This window comes from Pyrus communis, chromosome 11, assembly GCF_963583255.1.
Source record: "Pyrus communis chromosome 11, drPyrComm1.1, whole genome shotgun sequence".
Lineage (NCBI taxonomy): Eukaryota > Viridiplantae > Streptophyta > Magnoliopsida > Rosales > Rosaceae > Pyrus > Pyrus communis.
Window position 1 is genome coordinate 9,756,082 of NC_084813.1, and position 18,116 is coordinate 9,774,197.

At 36.7% G+C, this 18,116-nt stretch overlaps 1 protein-coding gene across 1 annotated transcript; it reads left to right on the forward strand.

The window, feature by feature from the left end:
• The first annotated feature begins 16,696 nt into the window (after window positions 1-16,696).
• Window positions 16,697-17,614, forward strand: LOC137749577 (uncharacterized). Its single transcript, XM_068489697.1, has 2 exons — window positions 16,697-17,029; window positions 17,105-17,614. The coding sequence occupies exons 1-2, from the start codon at window positions 16,697-16,699 to the stop codon at window positions 17,612-17,614; spliced, it is 843 nt and encodes a 280-aa protein (XP_068345798.1).
• The last annotated feature ends 502 nt before the right edge of the window (window positions 17,615-18,116 follow it).

Below are 18,116 nucleotides of genomic sequence, written 5' to 3' on the forward strand. Positions count from 1 at the left end.
CCAATAAATCATGAATGACAATGCTCCAAGTTAATCGTGAACTGCACAAATTAACCATCAGATTTCCCTAATCTCATTGAATTGGACTCAGCGACGCAATCAAATTATTCTTCTCAAGTTCCCTATATGAACAGCATGATAGAGATATATATCAAAGATCATTAAGTTTTATGGAAATCATAAGCATTGACATGACATTCGTAACTATGAAAAGCATGATACTCTTGCCAGGAATTTACTTAACACGATCGTGACTAGTGACCTCCACTACTTGCAAATATAAGTTCATAACGATTAGGTGAAATCCCTTATATTCTAGCATCAAATTCATGCATGCAAACTAAGTAGGCCTCCTTAATCAACATACAAGAATAAGTTATCAAAGCAAATCACATTCATGTTTTACAAAACAATAATTGGATGAAATCAATTCATATCACATATATATTCATGGCTTTGAATTCTCCTCTAGCCAAAATGAGTTTAGCTCCTCATGTTCGTAATTAAACAAGAACAATTAAATTTAAACATTGAAAACAAAAGATTGAATACACCTAGAAACGCTCCAACAATCCAAAAAGTCTTAAATGGTAGGTAGGACTCCAAGCTATCCTCTCCTTCCTTGCAAAGTTGTGGCACAAGGGTCTTTGTGTATGAAATTGGGTTATGGTGTGTTGTGGATAGGGTGGTGCGAATTCTGGTGGTAGAGGGATGAATGGTATATCCTTTTTTTTTTTGCGGCAGATTGTATATATTTTAGGAGAGGAAAGCATGGCATTAATTAATTCTTTTAGGAAAGATTTGCTCTCCAAATCCGTAAGGAAAAAGGGTAAATAAATGTCAGAATCCAAGAGGAAAAAGGGAAAGGGATATACGGCAAGATCCTAGAGAGAAAGGGAAAGGGAATTGTAGCAAGTAATTGGGTATTCTAGAAGGAAAGATGCGGCACCCCTTTAGGAATAGGATTAGGCCTTCTAGAAACATATATTTAGGTGTCCTAATTAATTAGGGATCCCCCTAGCAGATGGAACTTAAGTAGGAAAAGATTAGGAAAGCTAAGACAAAATAGGTAACTTGGATAATGTTTCCTTCTTTGTAGCCGATTCCTTGTCTTCCAAGTCTTGAATTAATTTCTTCAACTCTTTAGCACATTCCTAGCCCTTCTTGAACTTCAAATTTGTCCATCCATCTTGCTCCAAGCATGTGCTAACCATTCCAAGCCAAAAACTGCTCCAAAATGCACTTTCTTGCCACTTTAGCCAATTGAACCTACAAACACATGAAAATAGCTTAAATCACTATAATAAATAGAAACTCACTAAGTAAATGCAAGGAAATAGGCTAACAAAGTTACATAAATATGCTTCTATCAAATTCCCCCACACTTAGCTTTTGCTAGTCCTCAAGCAAAACAAAACAAACAAAACACAATCTAGTCCTTCCAACATTTGCCTCAGGGATTTTCAATGCAACATGACATGTTAAAAATCACTACTCCCACAGATTTTAGCTCTCTTTACTCTTGAGTAAACACTTAACCGCAATCACCACTCACTAGCTCACATTTAATCAATTAAAACAACATTTTTAATGTAGTAATATGCCTTAGAGAATTCCCTCAATTCCTCACCGACTATACTTTCTATTTTCACACAGATTTTTTTACTACACTCCCTACACTAAGTATATGTGAGAAGATTGATGTAAACATGTAGACTAACACTCACATATGTTATAACAAATAAAGCATTTTCTGGAATTATTAATATGAACATGTATATGATCTCATGAATGGAATGCCACTACTTAGAAGCGAGAACCAGGGATTCTATATGCTCATACCAATTTCAAACTCCACATATTGAAACACATAACAATCAAGATAGAAGTCTAAGGGTTGTAACTGGGCTAAGGTATTGGCTAACAAAGAAGGGTTAGGGATAAACAAAAGTTCTTAAAGCGATAGTTAGCAAAGTAATGAAATAAACACTTAGAATTCACTTTTGAATGCAGAAATCAACTTTAAACACCCATGGGAGATTCACACAACACTTAAGGCCAGATTCAAACTATTGGACCCTTTCTTCAACAACCAATACTTGTGAGTTCATTCTCACTTATTTCTCAACTATTTTCCTTTCTTTTTCTTTCTTTTTCACGTTTTTTTTTTTCTTTTTTTTTAATTTTTTTATTAAGATTTCAGATTTCCAATGAAAACCTTCCCCCACACTTGTTTTTCTGCATAATGTTGATCAAAAGGAATTTCCTCTAAGTCATGCTCCACTATTCTTTAAGAACAAGGGTATGGATAGTCCTATTCTAGGCTAGGTAAGGATAATGAGGCTAACAAAGAAAATAGGCTAAATACGGCTCAAAGGGGTTAAACCTACAATACATATGCAAAGGGTAAGGCTTTTTGGCTCTGGTTTAACTAAACAACTTCATCTTATTGTATGTTATGCACTCAATACCATGCTTTGAATGAAACGGGTATTAGTTCTAGTATTTGGATCTATAATGATGAAAACACATTTTAAGTAGCAACCAAGCAAAGAAATAATGAGATGATGCAACGACTTTACAAAACAAGAAATCACAGATTAATAACTCTCCAAACAAAGTTTAGGCTTAAGTCTCTCAGGGTTGTAGCGTTAGTTTGAGTTCCTTCCTTCAAGCATGCTACAAAAACTGATTTTTTTTCCTTTGTGATTACATGTGAGTCCGTAAACGACAACTACAACTAAGCATAAACCAAAGAGCAAATCAAACTTCCATCCATGTTTGCAACTTTATTTAACAGTTATGCAATTAAAAACCAAATCCTCATTATTGTGTTGGAAGGTACCCTAAGGCATAAACAAACATCAAAAACGACTCTTTTTGGGTTTTTTTCAAAACTTTTTCGATTTTTTCTTCAAAATTTTCGGATTTCCCTTTCAAAACACATTAAAACACTTCAGAACACAATAAAAACAGTGAGTAACAACTTTAGAAGTGATAGGTGATAAAATCTGACGAAATTCATGAAAAACACTTTGTTTACCCCCCCACTTAAATCAAACATTGTCCTCAATGTTTCAAATATAGACTCACACAAAAACAATCAAATAACACAACTAAGAAATATGACATGTATGGCAAAGTAAAAGCAAATCTAGTTGTGGAGTCGGAGATTCCTAGGTTTTCTTTATTTGAATGCGTGGGTTGCCTCCCAAGAAGTGCTTGCTTTAACGTCTTCCAGCCAGACGATACCTCTTTTTAAGCTCTATTAGTGCCTACGGCATGGAGGGGTACATCCTCCATGACATGCTCCTCAAAATACTCATAATAAGGCTCAATGAATGGAAGGGGATAGTGATCCTTCCTGATTGTGGCGTTGAGCTTTATAAAGTCAAGGTAATCGTTCTCACCACCTTGGGTTCGATGGGGTACCTACACCAAAAAAGGTAACAACCTATTAGTTGAAATGGGAATTGGAATTGGAATAGATGGCTCACCAATATACTGCGACGAAGGCTCCAAAGTAGCAGCACAGTCAACAAAATCACTAGGGATGTTTTCGGCCAGATTAGGTATTTTGAGGGCAGTGGCATGTTCCTTGTGCTCCACTCCAATTCCCTCTTCGATGGTGGTTCAAAATACATCCTTCTTGATAGGTGTTGAACGTTCCTGCCCTATATTTTTATTCACATCAATGGCAAAACAAGGACAAACATCATTAAGATGCTTAACAGATTCAGAAACATTGAATTTAATAATATCACCACCAAGCTCCATTGTTAACGCTCATTTGGCCACATCAATCTTGGTTTGGGCTATTTTTATGAATGGTCTTCCAAGTAGAATCGGCAATGGTGGAGAATGGGCCAAATCTTCCATTTCAAGCACATAGAAATTAGCCATAAAGATTAAATGATTAACCTGCACCAAAACATCTACCAAAACTCCTTTTGGATATGCATTAGAACAATCGGCTAATTGAATAATAACTCCATCATTTTTAAGCTCTCCTAAGTTCATAGATGCATAAATAAAGTAAGACATGACATTAATGGAAGCATCTAAATCTAGCATAGCATGTTCAAACCTTGTATTACCAATTACACAAGGGATAGTGAAACTACCTAAATCTTTGCATTTAGGTGGCAGCTTCCTTTGCAACATTGCAGAGACATTTTCACTTACATGTACCGACTCTTTCTCCTAACTTCGTTTCTTTGTTGTACAAAGCTTCTTGAAAAACTTAGCATACTTTGGAATTTGCTTTATTGCATCAAGAAGCGGGATATTGATTTGCACTTTCCTAAATGTCTCTAGAATGTCTTTTTCATTCTCTTCATTCCTAGATTGCATAAACCTGCTAGGAAAAGGCACATTTGGTGGAATAGGGTTAGAAACAATCGAATTTGAACCTACTTTACATGTGTTGGACGACTTAGGGTGCTTAGGGGGCTGCAGCAAGGGTTGTTCTACCCTTGCTGTGGCCTTGCCTTTTTCCTCCTCCTCTTGCATCAGTTTTTCGTCCTCCTTTTGGCTTGATTTGGATGGTTGTGGGTCGGTCGGTTCCAACTTCCTTGCCACTTCTCAAAGTGATGGCATTGGCGGTTTCAAATCCTCCCATTGGATTCACAATGGTTGAACTAGGCAGTTTGCCTTGTTCTCTAAACTTTCCCATGAACTCCGCTACTTGCCCAATTTGCCTCTTCAATTCGTCCACCTCTTTAGCTTGAATTTGCATCTCTTTGGTTTGATTTTGCACTCCCTACGTCAAAAAGGTGAGTAATTGAATAACCCTATCATTATCCAAAGACATACCTGAATTTGGTTGGACCGGAGGTGGTTGAGGTTGCATTGGTGTGAATGGCATTTAAAATATCCCATGGGGTGGCTGTCGAACTCCTCCTTGTTGTTGAGTTTGTTGAGGCTCCCTCCACTTCATGTTTGGGTGATCTCTCCATGCCGAATTGTAAGTGTTGGCGTATGGATCATTCCTTGGTTGATTTTGGCCTTGAAAGCCCATGACATTGGCACTTTCCCATCCCCCATTCTCTATCAATTGAGGGCATTGATCATTAGAGTGTCCTTGCATAGTGCACACGCCACAAACACTTTCTCTTTGTACTTTGAATCCATCAACAACCTGTAACACAAGAACAGTGAGATTAGCCAATTGAGATTGAATTTCAGAAATTGCACTTACCTCATTCACTTGTTGTTGTTGCTGTGGGGTGTCTCTTTGTCCAACTCCCTCGTATTGTGGCGCATTCAATGCTCGATTTGCAATTAAGGTCTTGGCATCAATTGGTGTTTTGTCAACCAAAGCACCTCCTGCCGAAGCATCTAACATTTGTCTCTCAATTGGAAGAAGTCCTTCGTAGAAATATTGAATTAGAAGCTCTTCTTTCATTTGATGTTAAGGGCATGATGCAACTAAAGTCTTGAAACACTCATAATATGCTGGAAAGGATTCTCTTTGGTTTTGTTGAATTCCACTAATCTTCTTCCTCAAAAGAATAACTCTCGAAGTTGGGAAAAATTTCTCTAAGAATGCTCTCTTCATGCTTTCCCAAGAGGTGACAGTTCCAGGTGCCAATTCGTACAACCAATCCTTAGCCTTTTCCAAAAGAGAGAATGCAAAAGCTTTCATCTTCAAAATGTTCCCATCTACGGTGATTGGGGTCATACTTGAACATACCACCTCGAATTCCTTTAAGTGCTTGTTTGGATCTTCCATGGACAGCCCATGGTATTTGGGAATATGATGCAGCAAACTAGACTTCAATTCGAACTCCTCGGTCTTGCCTTGAGCTGCCCTAGGATATTGAATGCATAGGGGTACGACATTGTCCAATCCCGAGGCTGAAAGTTCCTTGATTGTTCGATTATCCACATCCATGAGTTGTTCTTCCTCTTCTTCTTCTTCTTCTTCTTCAAACTCAGATTCAAAGCAAGAACTAGGTGGATTAGGTTCTGGCCCCTTCCTCTTTCTTCTCAAGGTTCGCTCAAAATCGTCGTCAAACTCCAAGATATGTGCACGAACAGGTTGAGAACTTCGAGTCATAAACTAGTACCTAAAATCAACAAAACAAAACAAAACAAAAATCAGAAACCAAAACTAAAAGACACGAACAGAAACAAAAGGGGATTAGCAATTTGCTAATCCTTGGCAACGGCTCTAGAAGATGAGTATATCAAAATTGAAGAAGATTCAAATGACGATGTGGATGATGACCAACCAACACATGCAAGAGCTATGGCAAAAGATGTTGAATATCTCGCCACAACCACAAATGAGACCCGATAGGATAAGGTCACATTGAGTGAGTATATGAGACATTTAAATAGAATTCAAGCTCCTCAAGGTCATGACACACTCCACAAGGATTTGGTTGAGCATGTATGGCGGCGAGAAGGTGAACGTTGATGATGTTGGTGTATTAATGTGTTCTTGTGTTATGTAATAATTTCAAGTGTACTATGTTGATATTTTCTAGTAATAAATTGAAGTGTCTTCTTGTGCAAAATTATTGAAGGCATTTGAATATGCAAAATTATTGAAGTGGCTTATTATGCAAAATTATTGAAGTGTCTTATTTTGTCTAGTACATTGTCAGAGATGTTGAATGTCGTTTGAATTATTAAAGGCATCTATTGTACATCAAAGTGTGCAATAATAAGTACAATAATTAATAAGCCATAAAGTTAATGCACACGACAATTAATAAAGTACATAAACTTAATACAAATATTAATTCATAAACCACATAAATCACATAAACTTAATACAATCGATAATTCATAAACTACATAAACTTAATAATGATATCCACCATCTTGACTTGGTGGTGGACTTGGGATATAGGGTTGAGATGATTCATCATCTTGAAATATACTCCTTGTGGCATGCTTTCGCAAAATTTCCTTTTGCTTACCACGTAAGAACTTATTCCTCTCTGGAGTGTATTTGTTGATGTCCTCCATCATAAAATTAATTTTGAACCTATCTTGCTCCCTATCCCCTTCTTCCTTCATTTGCAAGCGCATTCGGGATGCTTCTTCTTGGCGAGCGCTATGGGTTTCACTCAACCTTGCAAATCCTGTAGCAATGTGTCCACTCATCGGATCTTGGGACTTCCCTTTTCTCTTTGCTTCCTTTTGCTTATCTCTTCCTGGAGGCCTTGCAAAAGAAGGAGTTGGGGTTATTTCATCGACACCTTCATTGACCCCTTCATTGACACCTTCATCTTTATCATTTATCAGTGCAGCTTCACGTTGAAATAATCTTCCCCATTGTTGGTCCACATCGGTTGCCCACCTTGAACAATCCTTAGGGACGTCCCAAGCATGCTGCAACTTAAAAGGTTGATTTTTTGGTGTTACTCTTATCTTGTAAATTTCCATTGCTTTGTCACCCTATGCAAAAAAAATACATAAAAACAATTAGTTGCAAAATAATATTATGTACATGACAAATAAGTGGGGAAATTTGGCAAATAACCGAGGGTTGGGTTTGGTCTTAGTATAGATAATATCGTTTGTTCAAAAAATGTTTGCGGCTAGAGAAAATAAAGTATCACTAGAATAATTGTTTTTTTTTTTTTTTTTCTAACAAAAGTATGGGAAGAAGGGAAGCATCATATAACTATCAGTTGGTATTACCAAAGAAAGGAAAAATTACACATAGAGTATACTTTGAATACTTAATTGTATATTGAGACAACACTTTTTAAACATTTCAAGGAGAGACAAAAGTTAATACATGTGAAAAATGATACCATTGCCTTGTTTTTTTCTCTAGAGTGTAAGTTACAAAATTACCTTTTATAGTGGAAAGGTCTTTTTCACATTTACATCTCTTCAACCATTGCTCATTTCTCTCTCTTCATCTCTTCAAAAAATATTGGTTCCATTTAAGAGTTTTTAACACAAATGGTCCCTGAAATTGACCCTCATCATCAAGATGTCCCTGAAATTGAAAATTAATCAATGTAGTCCCTAGAAATAGGTGTCGCAACTCAATGTGGTGCTTTCGTGACAATTCTATTAAAACTTCTGTTAAGTTCTAATGTGGCACATAAATGGGCCCCATAAGTCCTTTTTTCTCACAAATGGTCCTTGAAATTGACCCATGACATCAAAATGGTCCCTGAAATTGACCCGCAACATCAAAATGGTCCCTGAAGTAGAAAATTGATCAATGTAGTCCCGCAAGTAAGTGTCTCAAATCATTGTATTTGTTCTGTCACTATTCTGTCAAAAATTATGTTATATGTTGATGTGACACATAAATGGGTCACATAAGTCTAATTAAATTTAAAAAAATTACAAATAGGCTTAATAATTTAATAGTTAATAAAAAAATTGTCAAACCCAAAAACCTAGTCCCACAATCACATCCGATCCTAGTTCACATTTCTCTACCTCTTTCGCTCTCTATTCTCTAAAAAAAATTCTCAATACACCTTTCTTTACACACTTTGACACTCTTCACCGAATTGAACCTGGATCGAGATCACCTTTGGTGAATGCTTGGCCCATTGGCAACGACTACTAGGACATCACCATTAACATTTAGGCAATCAATATCCTCACAACCTTAATCTTGGAGAGCTTGTTTGGCGTCTCCCTAGTGGTCTGGTGATGCAAAGAACGACGAGGTCTACCTTGAGATAATGAGGTTATAACTGAGGTGCGTCCATTGTTCGTTCAAAACTATTTCCACACCCCCTCTTAAGTTTTGTGCCTTTGAGGATTTATGGAAGGGATCTCTCTTTGGAGTAGGCACTACTATAAGAGAAAAAAAAATTCCATTGTGCAAAATGGTACTTAGACAACTTTTTTAATTAATTATTAAACCCACGTCAGCACATAACAAATTTTTTTACAGAATCGTGGTGGAAGAATCATATTGATTTGTGACACCTATTTTCAAGGACTAAATTAATTAATTTTCAATTTCAGGTACCATATTGATTGTGTGGGCCAATTTCAGGGACCATCTTGATGGTGTGGATAAATTTCAGGGACCATTTGTGATAAAAACCCATAAATCTTGTGGGGTCTATTTATGGGCCACATCAGCACTTAACAGAATTGTGACGGAAGGATCACATTGATTTGCAACACCTATTTTTAGGGACTACATTGATTGATTTTTAATTTTAGTGACCATCTTGATGGTGAGGGTCAATTTCATGGACCATTTGCGATAAAAACCCTCCATTTAATTATTCAATTTAATTATTCAAATGAATGAATGAACTTGTGGATCTACAACCTCTACCCAGTTTACCATCCCATTCCCATTCCTAGTTGGACAATTAAAGTTCCCATCTAGTTTTAATTATTTGTTAGACGGGTATAATTTCCTTCTTTTTTCCCTTTTCAAGTTAAATGTGCCTTGAAATTGGATTTAAAGATGTTCTTGCTGCTTTATAGTATATGATATTCAAATCAAACACGATTTATCACAACTAACCTTCCATTGACCAAATTAAGATAAGTTTCAAATCAAACAAATTCTGAATTAGAAGACCTTTGCCTTGCTTCTCTCCCCCAAAATTCTACTGCTTTATTTCAACCTCTGTTAACGAAAAAAAATTCTATCAAAAATTTGAATTTGTAAAATGAAAAAAATAATATAAGAACTGGATTTTGCAAATGAAATCTATTGAACACACCTACGACTTAATAAACCAAAAGATGATTCAATGAAATTTTGTAAACATTGTCATTTATTGAAGACCGGTTTGATTGATTCTGCAAAAATGATCGAGGACGGGTTGAACTGCTGCAAAAATGGTCGAAGATGGGTACTGATTCTAAAAAAATAATCGATGATGGATTGAATTGATTCTATAAAAACGGTTGAGGATAGGTTGGATTGATTCTGCAGAAACATTGAACTGCTTCAGCAAAAATAGTTGATGACGGGTTAAACTGATTTTACAAAAACGGTCGATGACAGGATGAAATGATTATGCAAAAATGTTGAACTCATTTTGCAAAAATAGTCAAGGACGGGTTGAACTAATTTAGCAAAAATGGTCAAGGATGGGTTGAACTGCATTGACCTGATTCTGCAAAAACGATTGAGGACGAGTTGAACTAATTCTACAAAAATAGTTGAGGACGGGTTGAACTGATTCTGCAAAAATGGTTAAGGATAGGTTAAACTAATTCTGTAAAAATGGTCAAGGATAGGTTGAATTGCAGGAGGACAAGTTGAACTGGTTCTACAAAAATGGTCAAGGACAGGTTGAACTAATTCTGCAAAAATGGTCGAGGACTGATTAAATTGATTCTGCAAAAATAGTCGACGATGGGTTGAACTGATTCTGCAAAAATGGTCGAGGACAAGTTGAATTGATTCTGCAAAAATTGTCGATGAATAATTGAACTGATTCTACAAAGATGGTCAAGGATGGGTTGAAGTGATTCTAGTAATAAAGAATACGAATTGATTCTGCATATAGTTTCAAAACTGATTCTGTAGAAATAATCGAGGATGGATTAAGCTTATGGCATGTTAATTTTGTTGAAGTTGTGAGGGCTGAGTTTTATTAACAACCCTAAAGCCTTAAGGGTATGGCTAGTATTTTAAAACATTGTTTCTATATTTTTGGTCTGGGCTTTAGTTGTTTTTATGTTTTTGTCTCTCCTTGACACGTTTAAAAACTAGTGGAGTTTCTTGAAATATAGTAAAAGTTTTTGTCTTTGTATATAAAGCTCCCTTAAAGAAAAGTCTTTCTAGTTTTCAAAATTTTTAACTAATTTTTTTTAGCCTTGTTGAGAGAGTTCTCTGACACACTAGTTGGTCCTAGCATTTTTATTATAAGCATGTTAGGGCATGTAAAGAGAAACAAATTTGTAAGGAATGAGTATCATTCTTATTCTTTTGTCTAGTAACAACGAAATGATTTAGTTCTACGGTCTAGTGGTGTTAACCAAAAGCCCAAGGCTATGTAAAATGCAAAGGTTGTTATAGATAAATTAGTATACCAATTGGATATTCCTCAATGTAATCTTTATATATGTAGGACTCTTGTTGATATTATTTGTATAAATTGTAACGTGTTGATTAATGATGTATAACACATTCAAACAATCTCTCTCTAGTCTGCACATTTCCCTTCACTGGTTCTTCAGTTTCTACATGGTATCATCTTTCTCGAGCTTCAACACTTCTTAACTGATCCTTATTCCCTACCATGTATTTTTCTACCCTTTCTGGCCACAACGTTGCACAATTTCTAGAACTTACAGGGGCTAACTACCTGAATTGGCTTCGTCAAATCAAGCATTTCCTCATCAGTCAAGAGTTGTGGAAATTCATTTATGGCTCATCACCCCCACTGCCTCCTACTATTGCAACTGCTCCTCCCAGTTCTACTTCTGACTCTGATGTCTCATTTGGCTCCACCCCCATTGCTCTCTCCTTTGTGGTCCCTAACCTTGCACACACCAAGTGGTATCAATAAGATCAAGGCTTTTTAGTCAAAATGGTCCATGAGATTTACATAACACATCATTTTGGTCCCTGAGATTGAAAATCAATAGAAATGGTCCCTGAGATTGTCCACCATCCATTATTTTGGTCATTCCGTTAAAAAGTCTGTTAAGTGTCCTGGAGCTCTTGGCTGAAAGTTTGGGCAATTTTCAAAACTTCATAACTCAATCGTTTCTTAACCAAATTCAACCCATAATATATCAAAATGAAGATAGGAAAGTGTAGAACAAGATTATACCCATTTAGAAGCCTAATGGTTGCTGGAGATGGCCGGAAATAGCCTGAAAGGTGACTGGTCAGGGGGAAAACTAGACAACTCGCCGAAAACTGAGTAAATTTTAAACGCTCTTAACTTCTTCGATACTCAACAAAATCGAGTGATTCAAACATGAAAATCATACTTCTCAACGAGACGAAGAGAATATTACATTTCTAGACGGCTAATTCGCCATGGCTTGGCCGAAAAATGGCTCAAACGTGACTAACTCGAGACCAAGACAACCACTTTTGAGTCATTTTCCAACCAAACCACGGTGATTTAGCCGTCAAGAAAGGTACCATCCTCTTCGTCTCATGGTACCATGCTCTTTGTCTCATCGAGAAGTATGATTTTCGTTTTTTAATCACTCGATTTCGCTGAGTATTGAAGAAGTTATGAACGTTTAAAATTTACCCAGTTTTCGGCTAATTTTCCAGTTTTTCTGTGAACCAGTCACCTTTTAGGGTATTTTCCGGCCATCTCCAGCAACCATTGGGCTTCCAAATATTATAGGTCGAATTTGGTTAAGAAACGATTGAGTTACGAAGCTTTGAAAATTGCCCAAACTTTCGGCCAAGAGCTCTGAAACACTTAACGGAATGACCAAAATAATGGATGGAGGACAATCTCAGGGACCATTTCTATTGATTTTCAATCTCAGGGACCAAAGTGATGTGTTATTCAAATCTTAGGGACGATTTTGGCTAAAAAATCATATGATCAACTTGTTGCAAGCTATATCACCTCCACACTTACAGAACCTGTCCTTGCCTTGATCGTGTGTTATGATTCTGGCAAAGCATTTTGGGAGTGCTTGGAACAGCACATCTCGTAGAAATTTGTTACCAACGCTGTTAATTTGCGTTTCCAGTTGCTTAACCTTCATAAAGCACTCACTCTGTACCAGAATTTCTTTAACACACCAAAAACTTGGCAGACAAACTAGCTCACATCGGCCAATCTATTCCCAACAATGACTTAGTCCTCATAGTGCATTGTGGACTTGTTCCTGAATACCGGATATTGTTTACCACTGTTATCAATTCATCCCCATTGTCGTCCTTCACTGAACTGAATTCCAAGATTGTGGCTTTTGATCTCCAAAACCCACATTCCTCGAATTTTCCTACATCTTCCTAGACGACCCTCCTCGCCACTCATTAGCCACTTCCATCCCAGGGTCGCGGCAACCCCTCCAACAATTCTAATTGCGGCGACTAGCAGGGGAATCGCCCCCACGACGGCAACCCAAGGCATCACTCCAACAATGACAGAAACTAGCGACCCATAGTCAAAATCAGTGGGGTGAAAATCATCAAAATTGGAATCTGCCCCCTCAATGGAATGGCCCAAACCGTGGCAGCGGCAATTGGAATGACCCTCTCCAAACTGGAACGCACCCTCTAATGAGCTATTGGGCTCAGGACCAATTCTCAATTGTTCCCAACTTGTTCTATTCAACAGCACTTGGGCCAAAACTGCCTTCATAGGTATGGTGGGCCAGAATCGTTTCCTCCTTTTGCAGGTTCTTAAGTTGTCAAGTACCCTGATCTGACATGGTACCTGGACAGCGGTGCAACCCATATATGATTGGTGATCCAAGCACTCTCCAACACCCACAACATTACAATGGTAATAACTCGGTTCAATTGGATATGGTGACCATCTTAGCATAATGTCAACTGGTATTATTCTTATATCACTCAACTCTCACTTTTTTCTTCTTAAAAATGTTTTTCTTGTTCTCTATTCGCAAGAATCTTTTATTTGTCGCTAAATTTACTACTGATAATAACGTTGTTTTATGTTTCTTTGCACAATTTGATCGTATCTATGATTTACGCTCTAGCTCACTCTTTTTTTTTTCAAGGCCCATGTAGAGATGGTTTATATCCATTGTCACTTCTGTCTCCTAAAGCACTTACTGCCCTTTTCACTATTTGGCACTAGTGACTTGGTTAACTGTCATTTAGGTTTTACTCTAGGTTCTAAGTTTTCATCTTCTATTTTCTCAAACAAAAACAAAACAAAAAAAAAAAAAAAAAAAGTTTCCATCTGCTAATTTTTGTAAAAGTTGTGCGTTGAGTAAATCAACTCATTCCATTTGCATTAAATAAAGAACGTGCATCTGTTCCAATTTATTTAATACGTTCTGATGTTTAGATGTCTACTGTTGATTCCATTTCTAGATTTCATTATTATGTGCTTTTTACAGATGATTATCCTCGTTACATATGAATTTATCCAATGAAAAAGATATCCGAAGTTTTCCATCATTGTCAAACTTTTGTGGCCGTGGTTAAAAATATATTCAACTCACACATTAAATTTTTCCAAAGTGATGGTGGCACTAGTATGTCAACAACTCAATGTCTGGCTTTTGTCATCTTCTTGATATTCAGCAAAGTTTTTTGTGCCCTCATACGCCACAATAGAATGGGTTAGTTTAGGACAAACATTGTCTTATTGCTAACATGGTGCATGCTTTGCTTATCGCAGCACATACCCTACACTCTCTATGGGTAAAGGCAACGCTCACATCCGTTTATCTCATCAATACACCATACTCCCCCTTCCCTGTTATTTGGTCGATCACCTTCTTATTCATCTACCCACCTCATGGTAACTCTCACTCGAGATGGCACTCGTCGGTAGAACTACTAGGTATCCCTTACCTCATGCCTTATAAATTTCTTTGTCTACTGATGAGCCTACATGTTTTTCTCAGGCTGTTTGTAAATAGGAATGGCACGATGCCAGGGCCGAAGAGATAAATGCATTATTACAAAATCAAATATGGGTCTTAGGTGCAGTTTGGGATTGAGGTGATTAAAAAAAAACTGGTATGAAAAAACGTTGGGAGGGTTTTTGGTGTTTAGTAAACTTTCAAAAGCAGCTTTATCTCAAAGTTTGGGGTGAAAAGAAGCCCAAAACATGAAGCTACAAATAGCAGCTTTCAAAAACAGCTTATTTTTTAAAACAAGAGTGAACAGTGGTGTGTTTAATGAAATTTTCAACAACCCAAAATTGCCCTCATTTCCCTCTCCCCTTCAGCTCTCGCCTTCAGCACTCTCGCATACCCGACCGAACCAGGAAAACAACTCTCTCGTTCTCTCGTTCTCTCGTTCCAAAAACCAGCAATCTTTCTCTTTCTCCAGGTTTCTTCAGGTTCTTTTGGTAAGCTTCTCTTGTAAAAATTTTTTATTTATTTGTTTGGATTTTTCAATTTGGGGATGAAGGATTGAGAGGGAAAGAGGGGTGGGAAGAGCAAAGGGATGAGGGTATGGGTGTCGAGAAAAACAATTGGGGATGGAGGGTGGGGAAAAAATTAATTGGGGAAGGTGATATGGTTTGTGGAAAAAATTGATTGGGAAAAAATTAATTAGGAAAAAAAAATTAGGTTTGTGGAGGAAACAAGAAAAATTAAGAGAGAAGTTTGATTACTTCTCTATTCATTTTTTTAGAAGGTCTGCTTCTGATTTGGGTTTAGGTAAGGGATAATTTCTTATAAAGCTTTGCTCTGCTTCTGATTTGTGAACTGTGCTTCTGATTTGTCATGCGTCTCTTGCGATTCAGCTCACCCCTCAGGTTAGTGCTCGTATCTTATCTCTCTCTTAGTATGCTATCGTGTTTTATATTTTTTTTTTCTGAATTCTTCATTTATGCTATGTGTCTTTTTTTTTTTTTCTTCTGAATTCTTCATTCCACCATTACATGAAACTTGGTTATGGAGAGTTTCTGAGTTCTCCTGCAAACTTGGTTTGGTAGTTGTCTAACAGATCACCATTATAGTGAGCATTACACTTTTGCCAACTGTGTCTATTATGGTATGTGTGTGTTGTTGGTTTACCGCAAATAAAACTAGCATTACTCCCGCAATCGAGCTCTATCTTAAATGGTGATGGCCAAGCTTATATATGTCATTGTTGTAGCTACTACAGATACATCGATGTAGACGCATATAGTTATGGTACAAACATAAATGTACCAGCTGGAAAATGGATGCACACCATAGTTTCCAGTGTAAAGTCATGTTAATGAGATGTGTACTGTTTAGCTAGCCAAATGTCTTCGGCAACAGATGCAAGGAAAACTAGTATGTACTTTAGAAGTAAACATAAGCTTAGATAACGGTTTTATCTTAAATTAGTCTGTCACGTACAAATAGAATTTAGGGATTAATTTTTATTTAAATCTTTGAGTCATGGTTGTGTTTTCGTTTGTGGTTTTCATTCGGTTTCTTTTCAAACAATGCAATGCAATGCATGTATGCCTAAACAGAACCATAAGTGGTGTACCATTTGCTTACAGGGTTTTGCTATGATTGTAGAATAACTATGCATTTTCGAACATGGAACCGTTCTCATACTATGGAACCTTTCCTTAGTTGTATTTTGACTTCTTTAAATTATAAATATAAATAGTAGTTGTAACTTATCATTATTCAATGAAATGAAGTCATTTCTCAATAGCATTAACTAGTAATTTTCGATTTCATCATGCACCATAGCATTTATCATCATCATCTCTTTGTTTGTTTAGTAGGAGAAAATGTGTTGTATTTCCTTTAGCTAGATCCAGTTTTTTTTTTAGTAAGGAGAAAATGTCCTTGCCCATTCTCATACAAACCTGCTATTTCTCCCGAATTATGCTACAAAATCTTGCTCTTTATGCTATATAGGTCTACTTGTTTTAAACTAATAACGACCTTTGGTTGGAAACTGATCTATTGTGGACAGTAGAATTCCATCTTGAGACTGGCTAGGCCAAACTTTTTGAACCCAAACTGTGATGTAATCTTTTGTAGTTGTATGTGGATCGTTTATTGGTTATTTCTTGGTTATATTACAATATCATTTGTTCTTGTTTTAATATATATGTATATATATATATATGTATGTATATATACAAATCAATAGTTGGTATCGATGGCAAAGAAAGGGGCATCTTCGTCAAATCCTGTAGCTACATGGAATGCCCACAATATATCTATATTTTGTGATGTTTGCATCAAGGAGGTTGAGGCCGAACATTGTCCGGGCACTCACTTTGACAAAGATGGATATGCAAATATTAGAGCTAACTTCAAGGCAGAGACAGGGCATGATTATGAAAGAAATCAACTAAAAAATAAGTCAGATGCCCTTAAAAATGAGTGGAAGTTGTGGAAAGAGCTAGTTGGTAAAGAAACTGGCCTAGGGTGGAATTCGAGTAAGGGTATCATTGATGCCTCTGAGGAGTGGTATAATAATAAAATTCAGGTTTGTGTATTTATCTTTTAATATGTATTATGATATCATGCAATATGTATTAACCATATTCTTTCTTACTTGAAGACAAACAAAGAATATGGAAAATTGCGAAAAAAAAAAAAAGGCATTAGTTCTGAGATGGAGGATAAGCTAGATAGGATGTTCTTGAGTACAGTTGTTACCGGTGAACATGCATGGGCACCTTCATCTAGAGTACTACCACCAAAGTCAAGAGAGGAATTTGTAAGACAAATTGATTCATATGATGAGGAAGAAACTGATACTATGCAGGATCTAAGGCAAGCAAGAAGGAAGGGAAAAAACAGAGCAGCTAACCAAGGAGAATTGCGAAAAAAGAAGGTTAATAAGAAAGGGAAAAAATTTGGAGGTGCTACAAAACTTTGTGATCAAATTGACCGTTTTGTTGTAGCTTATGAAACTAGGAGTTCTACAAACTCATTGATGAGGTCGCTGCATATATGTAATAGTATTCCGGAAGTGTTAGCGGTCGTTGCACAATTGCCTGGTTGTGAGCCACTTAGCGAGTTATGGTTGTTTACTACATGTTTATTTTGTTCTGCAAAGAAGCGATAGGTGTTTACCACGATGCAAGATCCTGAAGTCCAGCTGACTTGGTTGAAATATATGTTCAACAAAGAACAATAAGAAGCTATAACTATGAATTAGGACTTTGTGTGGTTTGTACTTTGCATTAAGACTATGTGTTGAATGTTGCTCGTATTTTGTGTTTATTGAATGTTGGATTATGATTTCTTGTTAAACGTTGGATTGACTTGTTCTCGAATGTCGGATTATGACTTCTTAGTGATTGCTGGATTATGACTTGTGGAATTTTGAATTATGTGTTAGGTTACAGGTACATTCAATATGAACACCTCTAATGATGATGTTGAGGAGTTGGAGGATGGTCTAATTATATGCACTGTAGCGAGAGCTGTTGAAATATATTATTTAAAATATGTCCACAAAACTCCATGTATGAATTCTTCCCATACAGGTAATATTTGGTTGATGGAAGTACTACAAGGAAATGATGTGCGATGCTATACAATGTTTAGGATGAACAAAGATGTCT

What these genes read in the sequence shown, in the direction of transcription:
- LOC137749577 (XM_068489697.1), top strand. Translation starts at nt 16,697, where the DNA reads ATGGCAAAGAAAGGGGCATCTTCGTCAAATCCTGTAGCTACATGGAAT. An exon ending in GGTATAATAATAAAATTCAG is followed by an intron (nt 17,030 to 17,104) that starts GTTTGTGTATTT and finishes TCTTACTTGAAG; the next exon opens with ACAAACAAAGAATATGGAAA.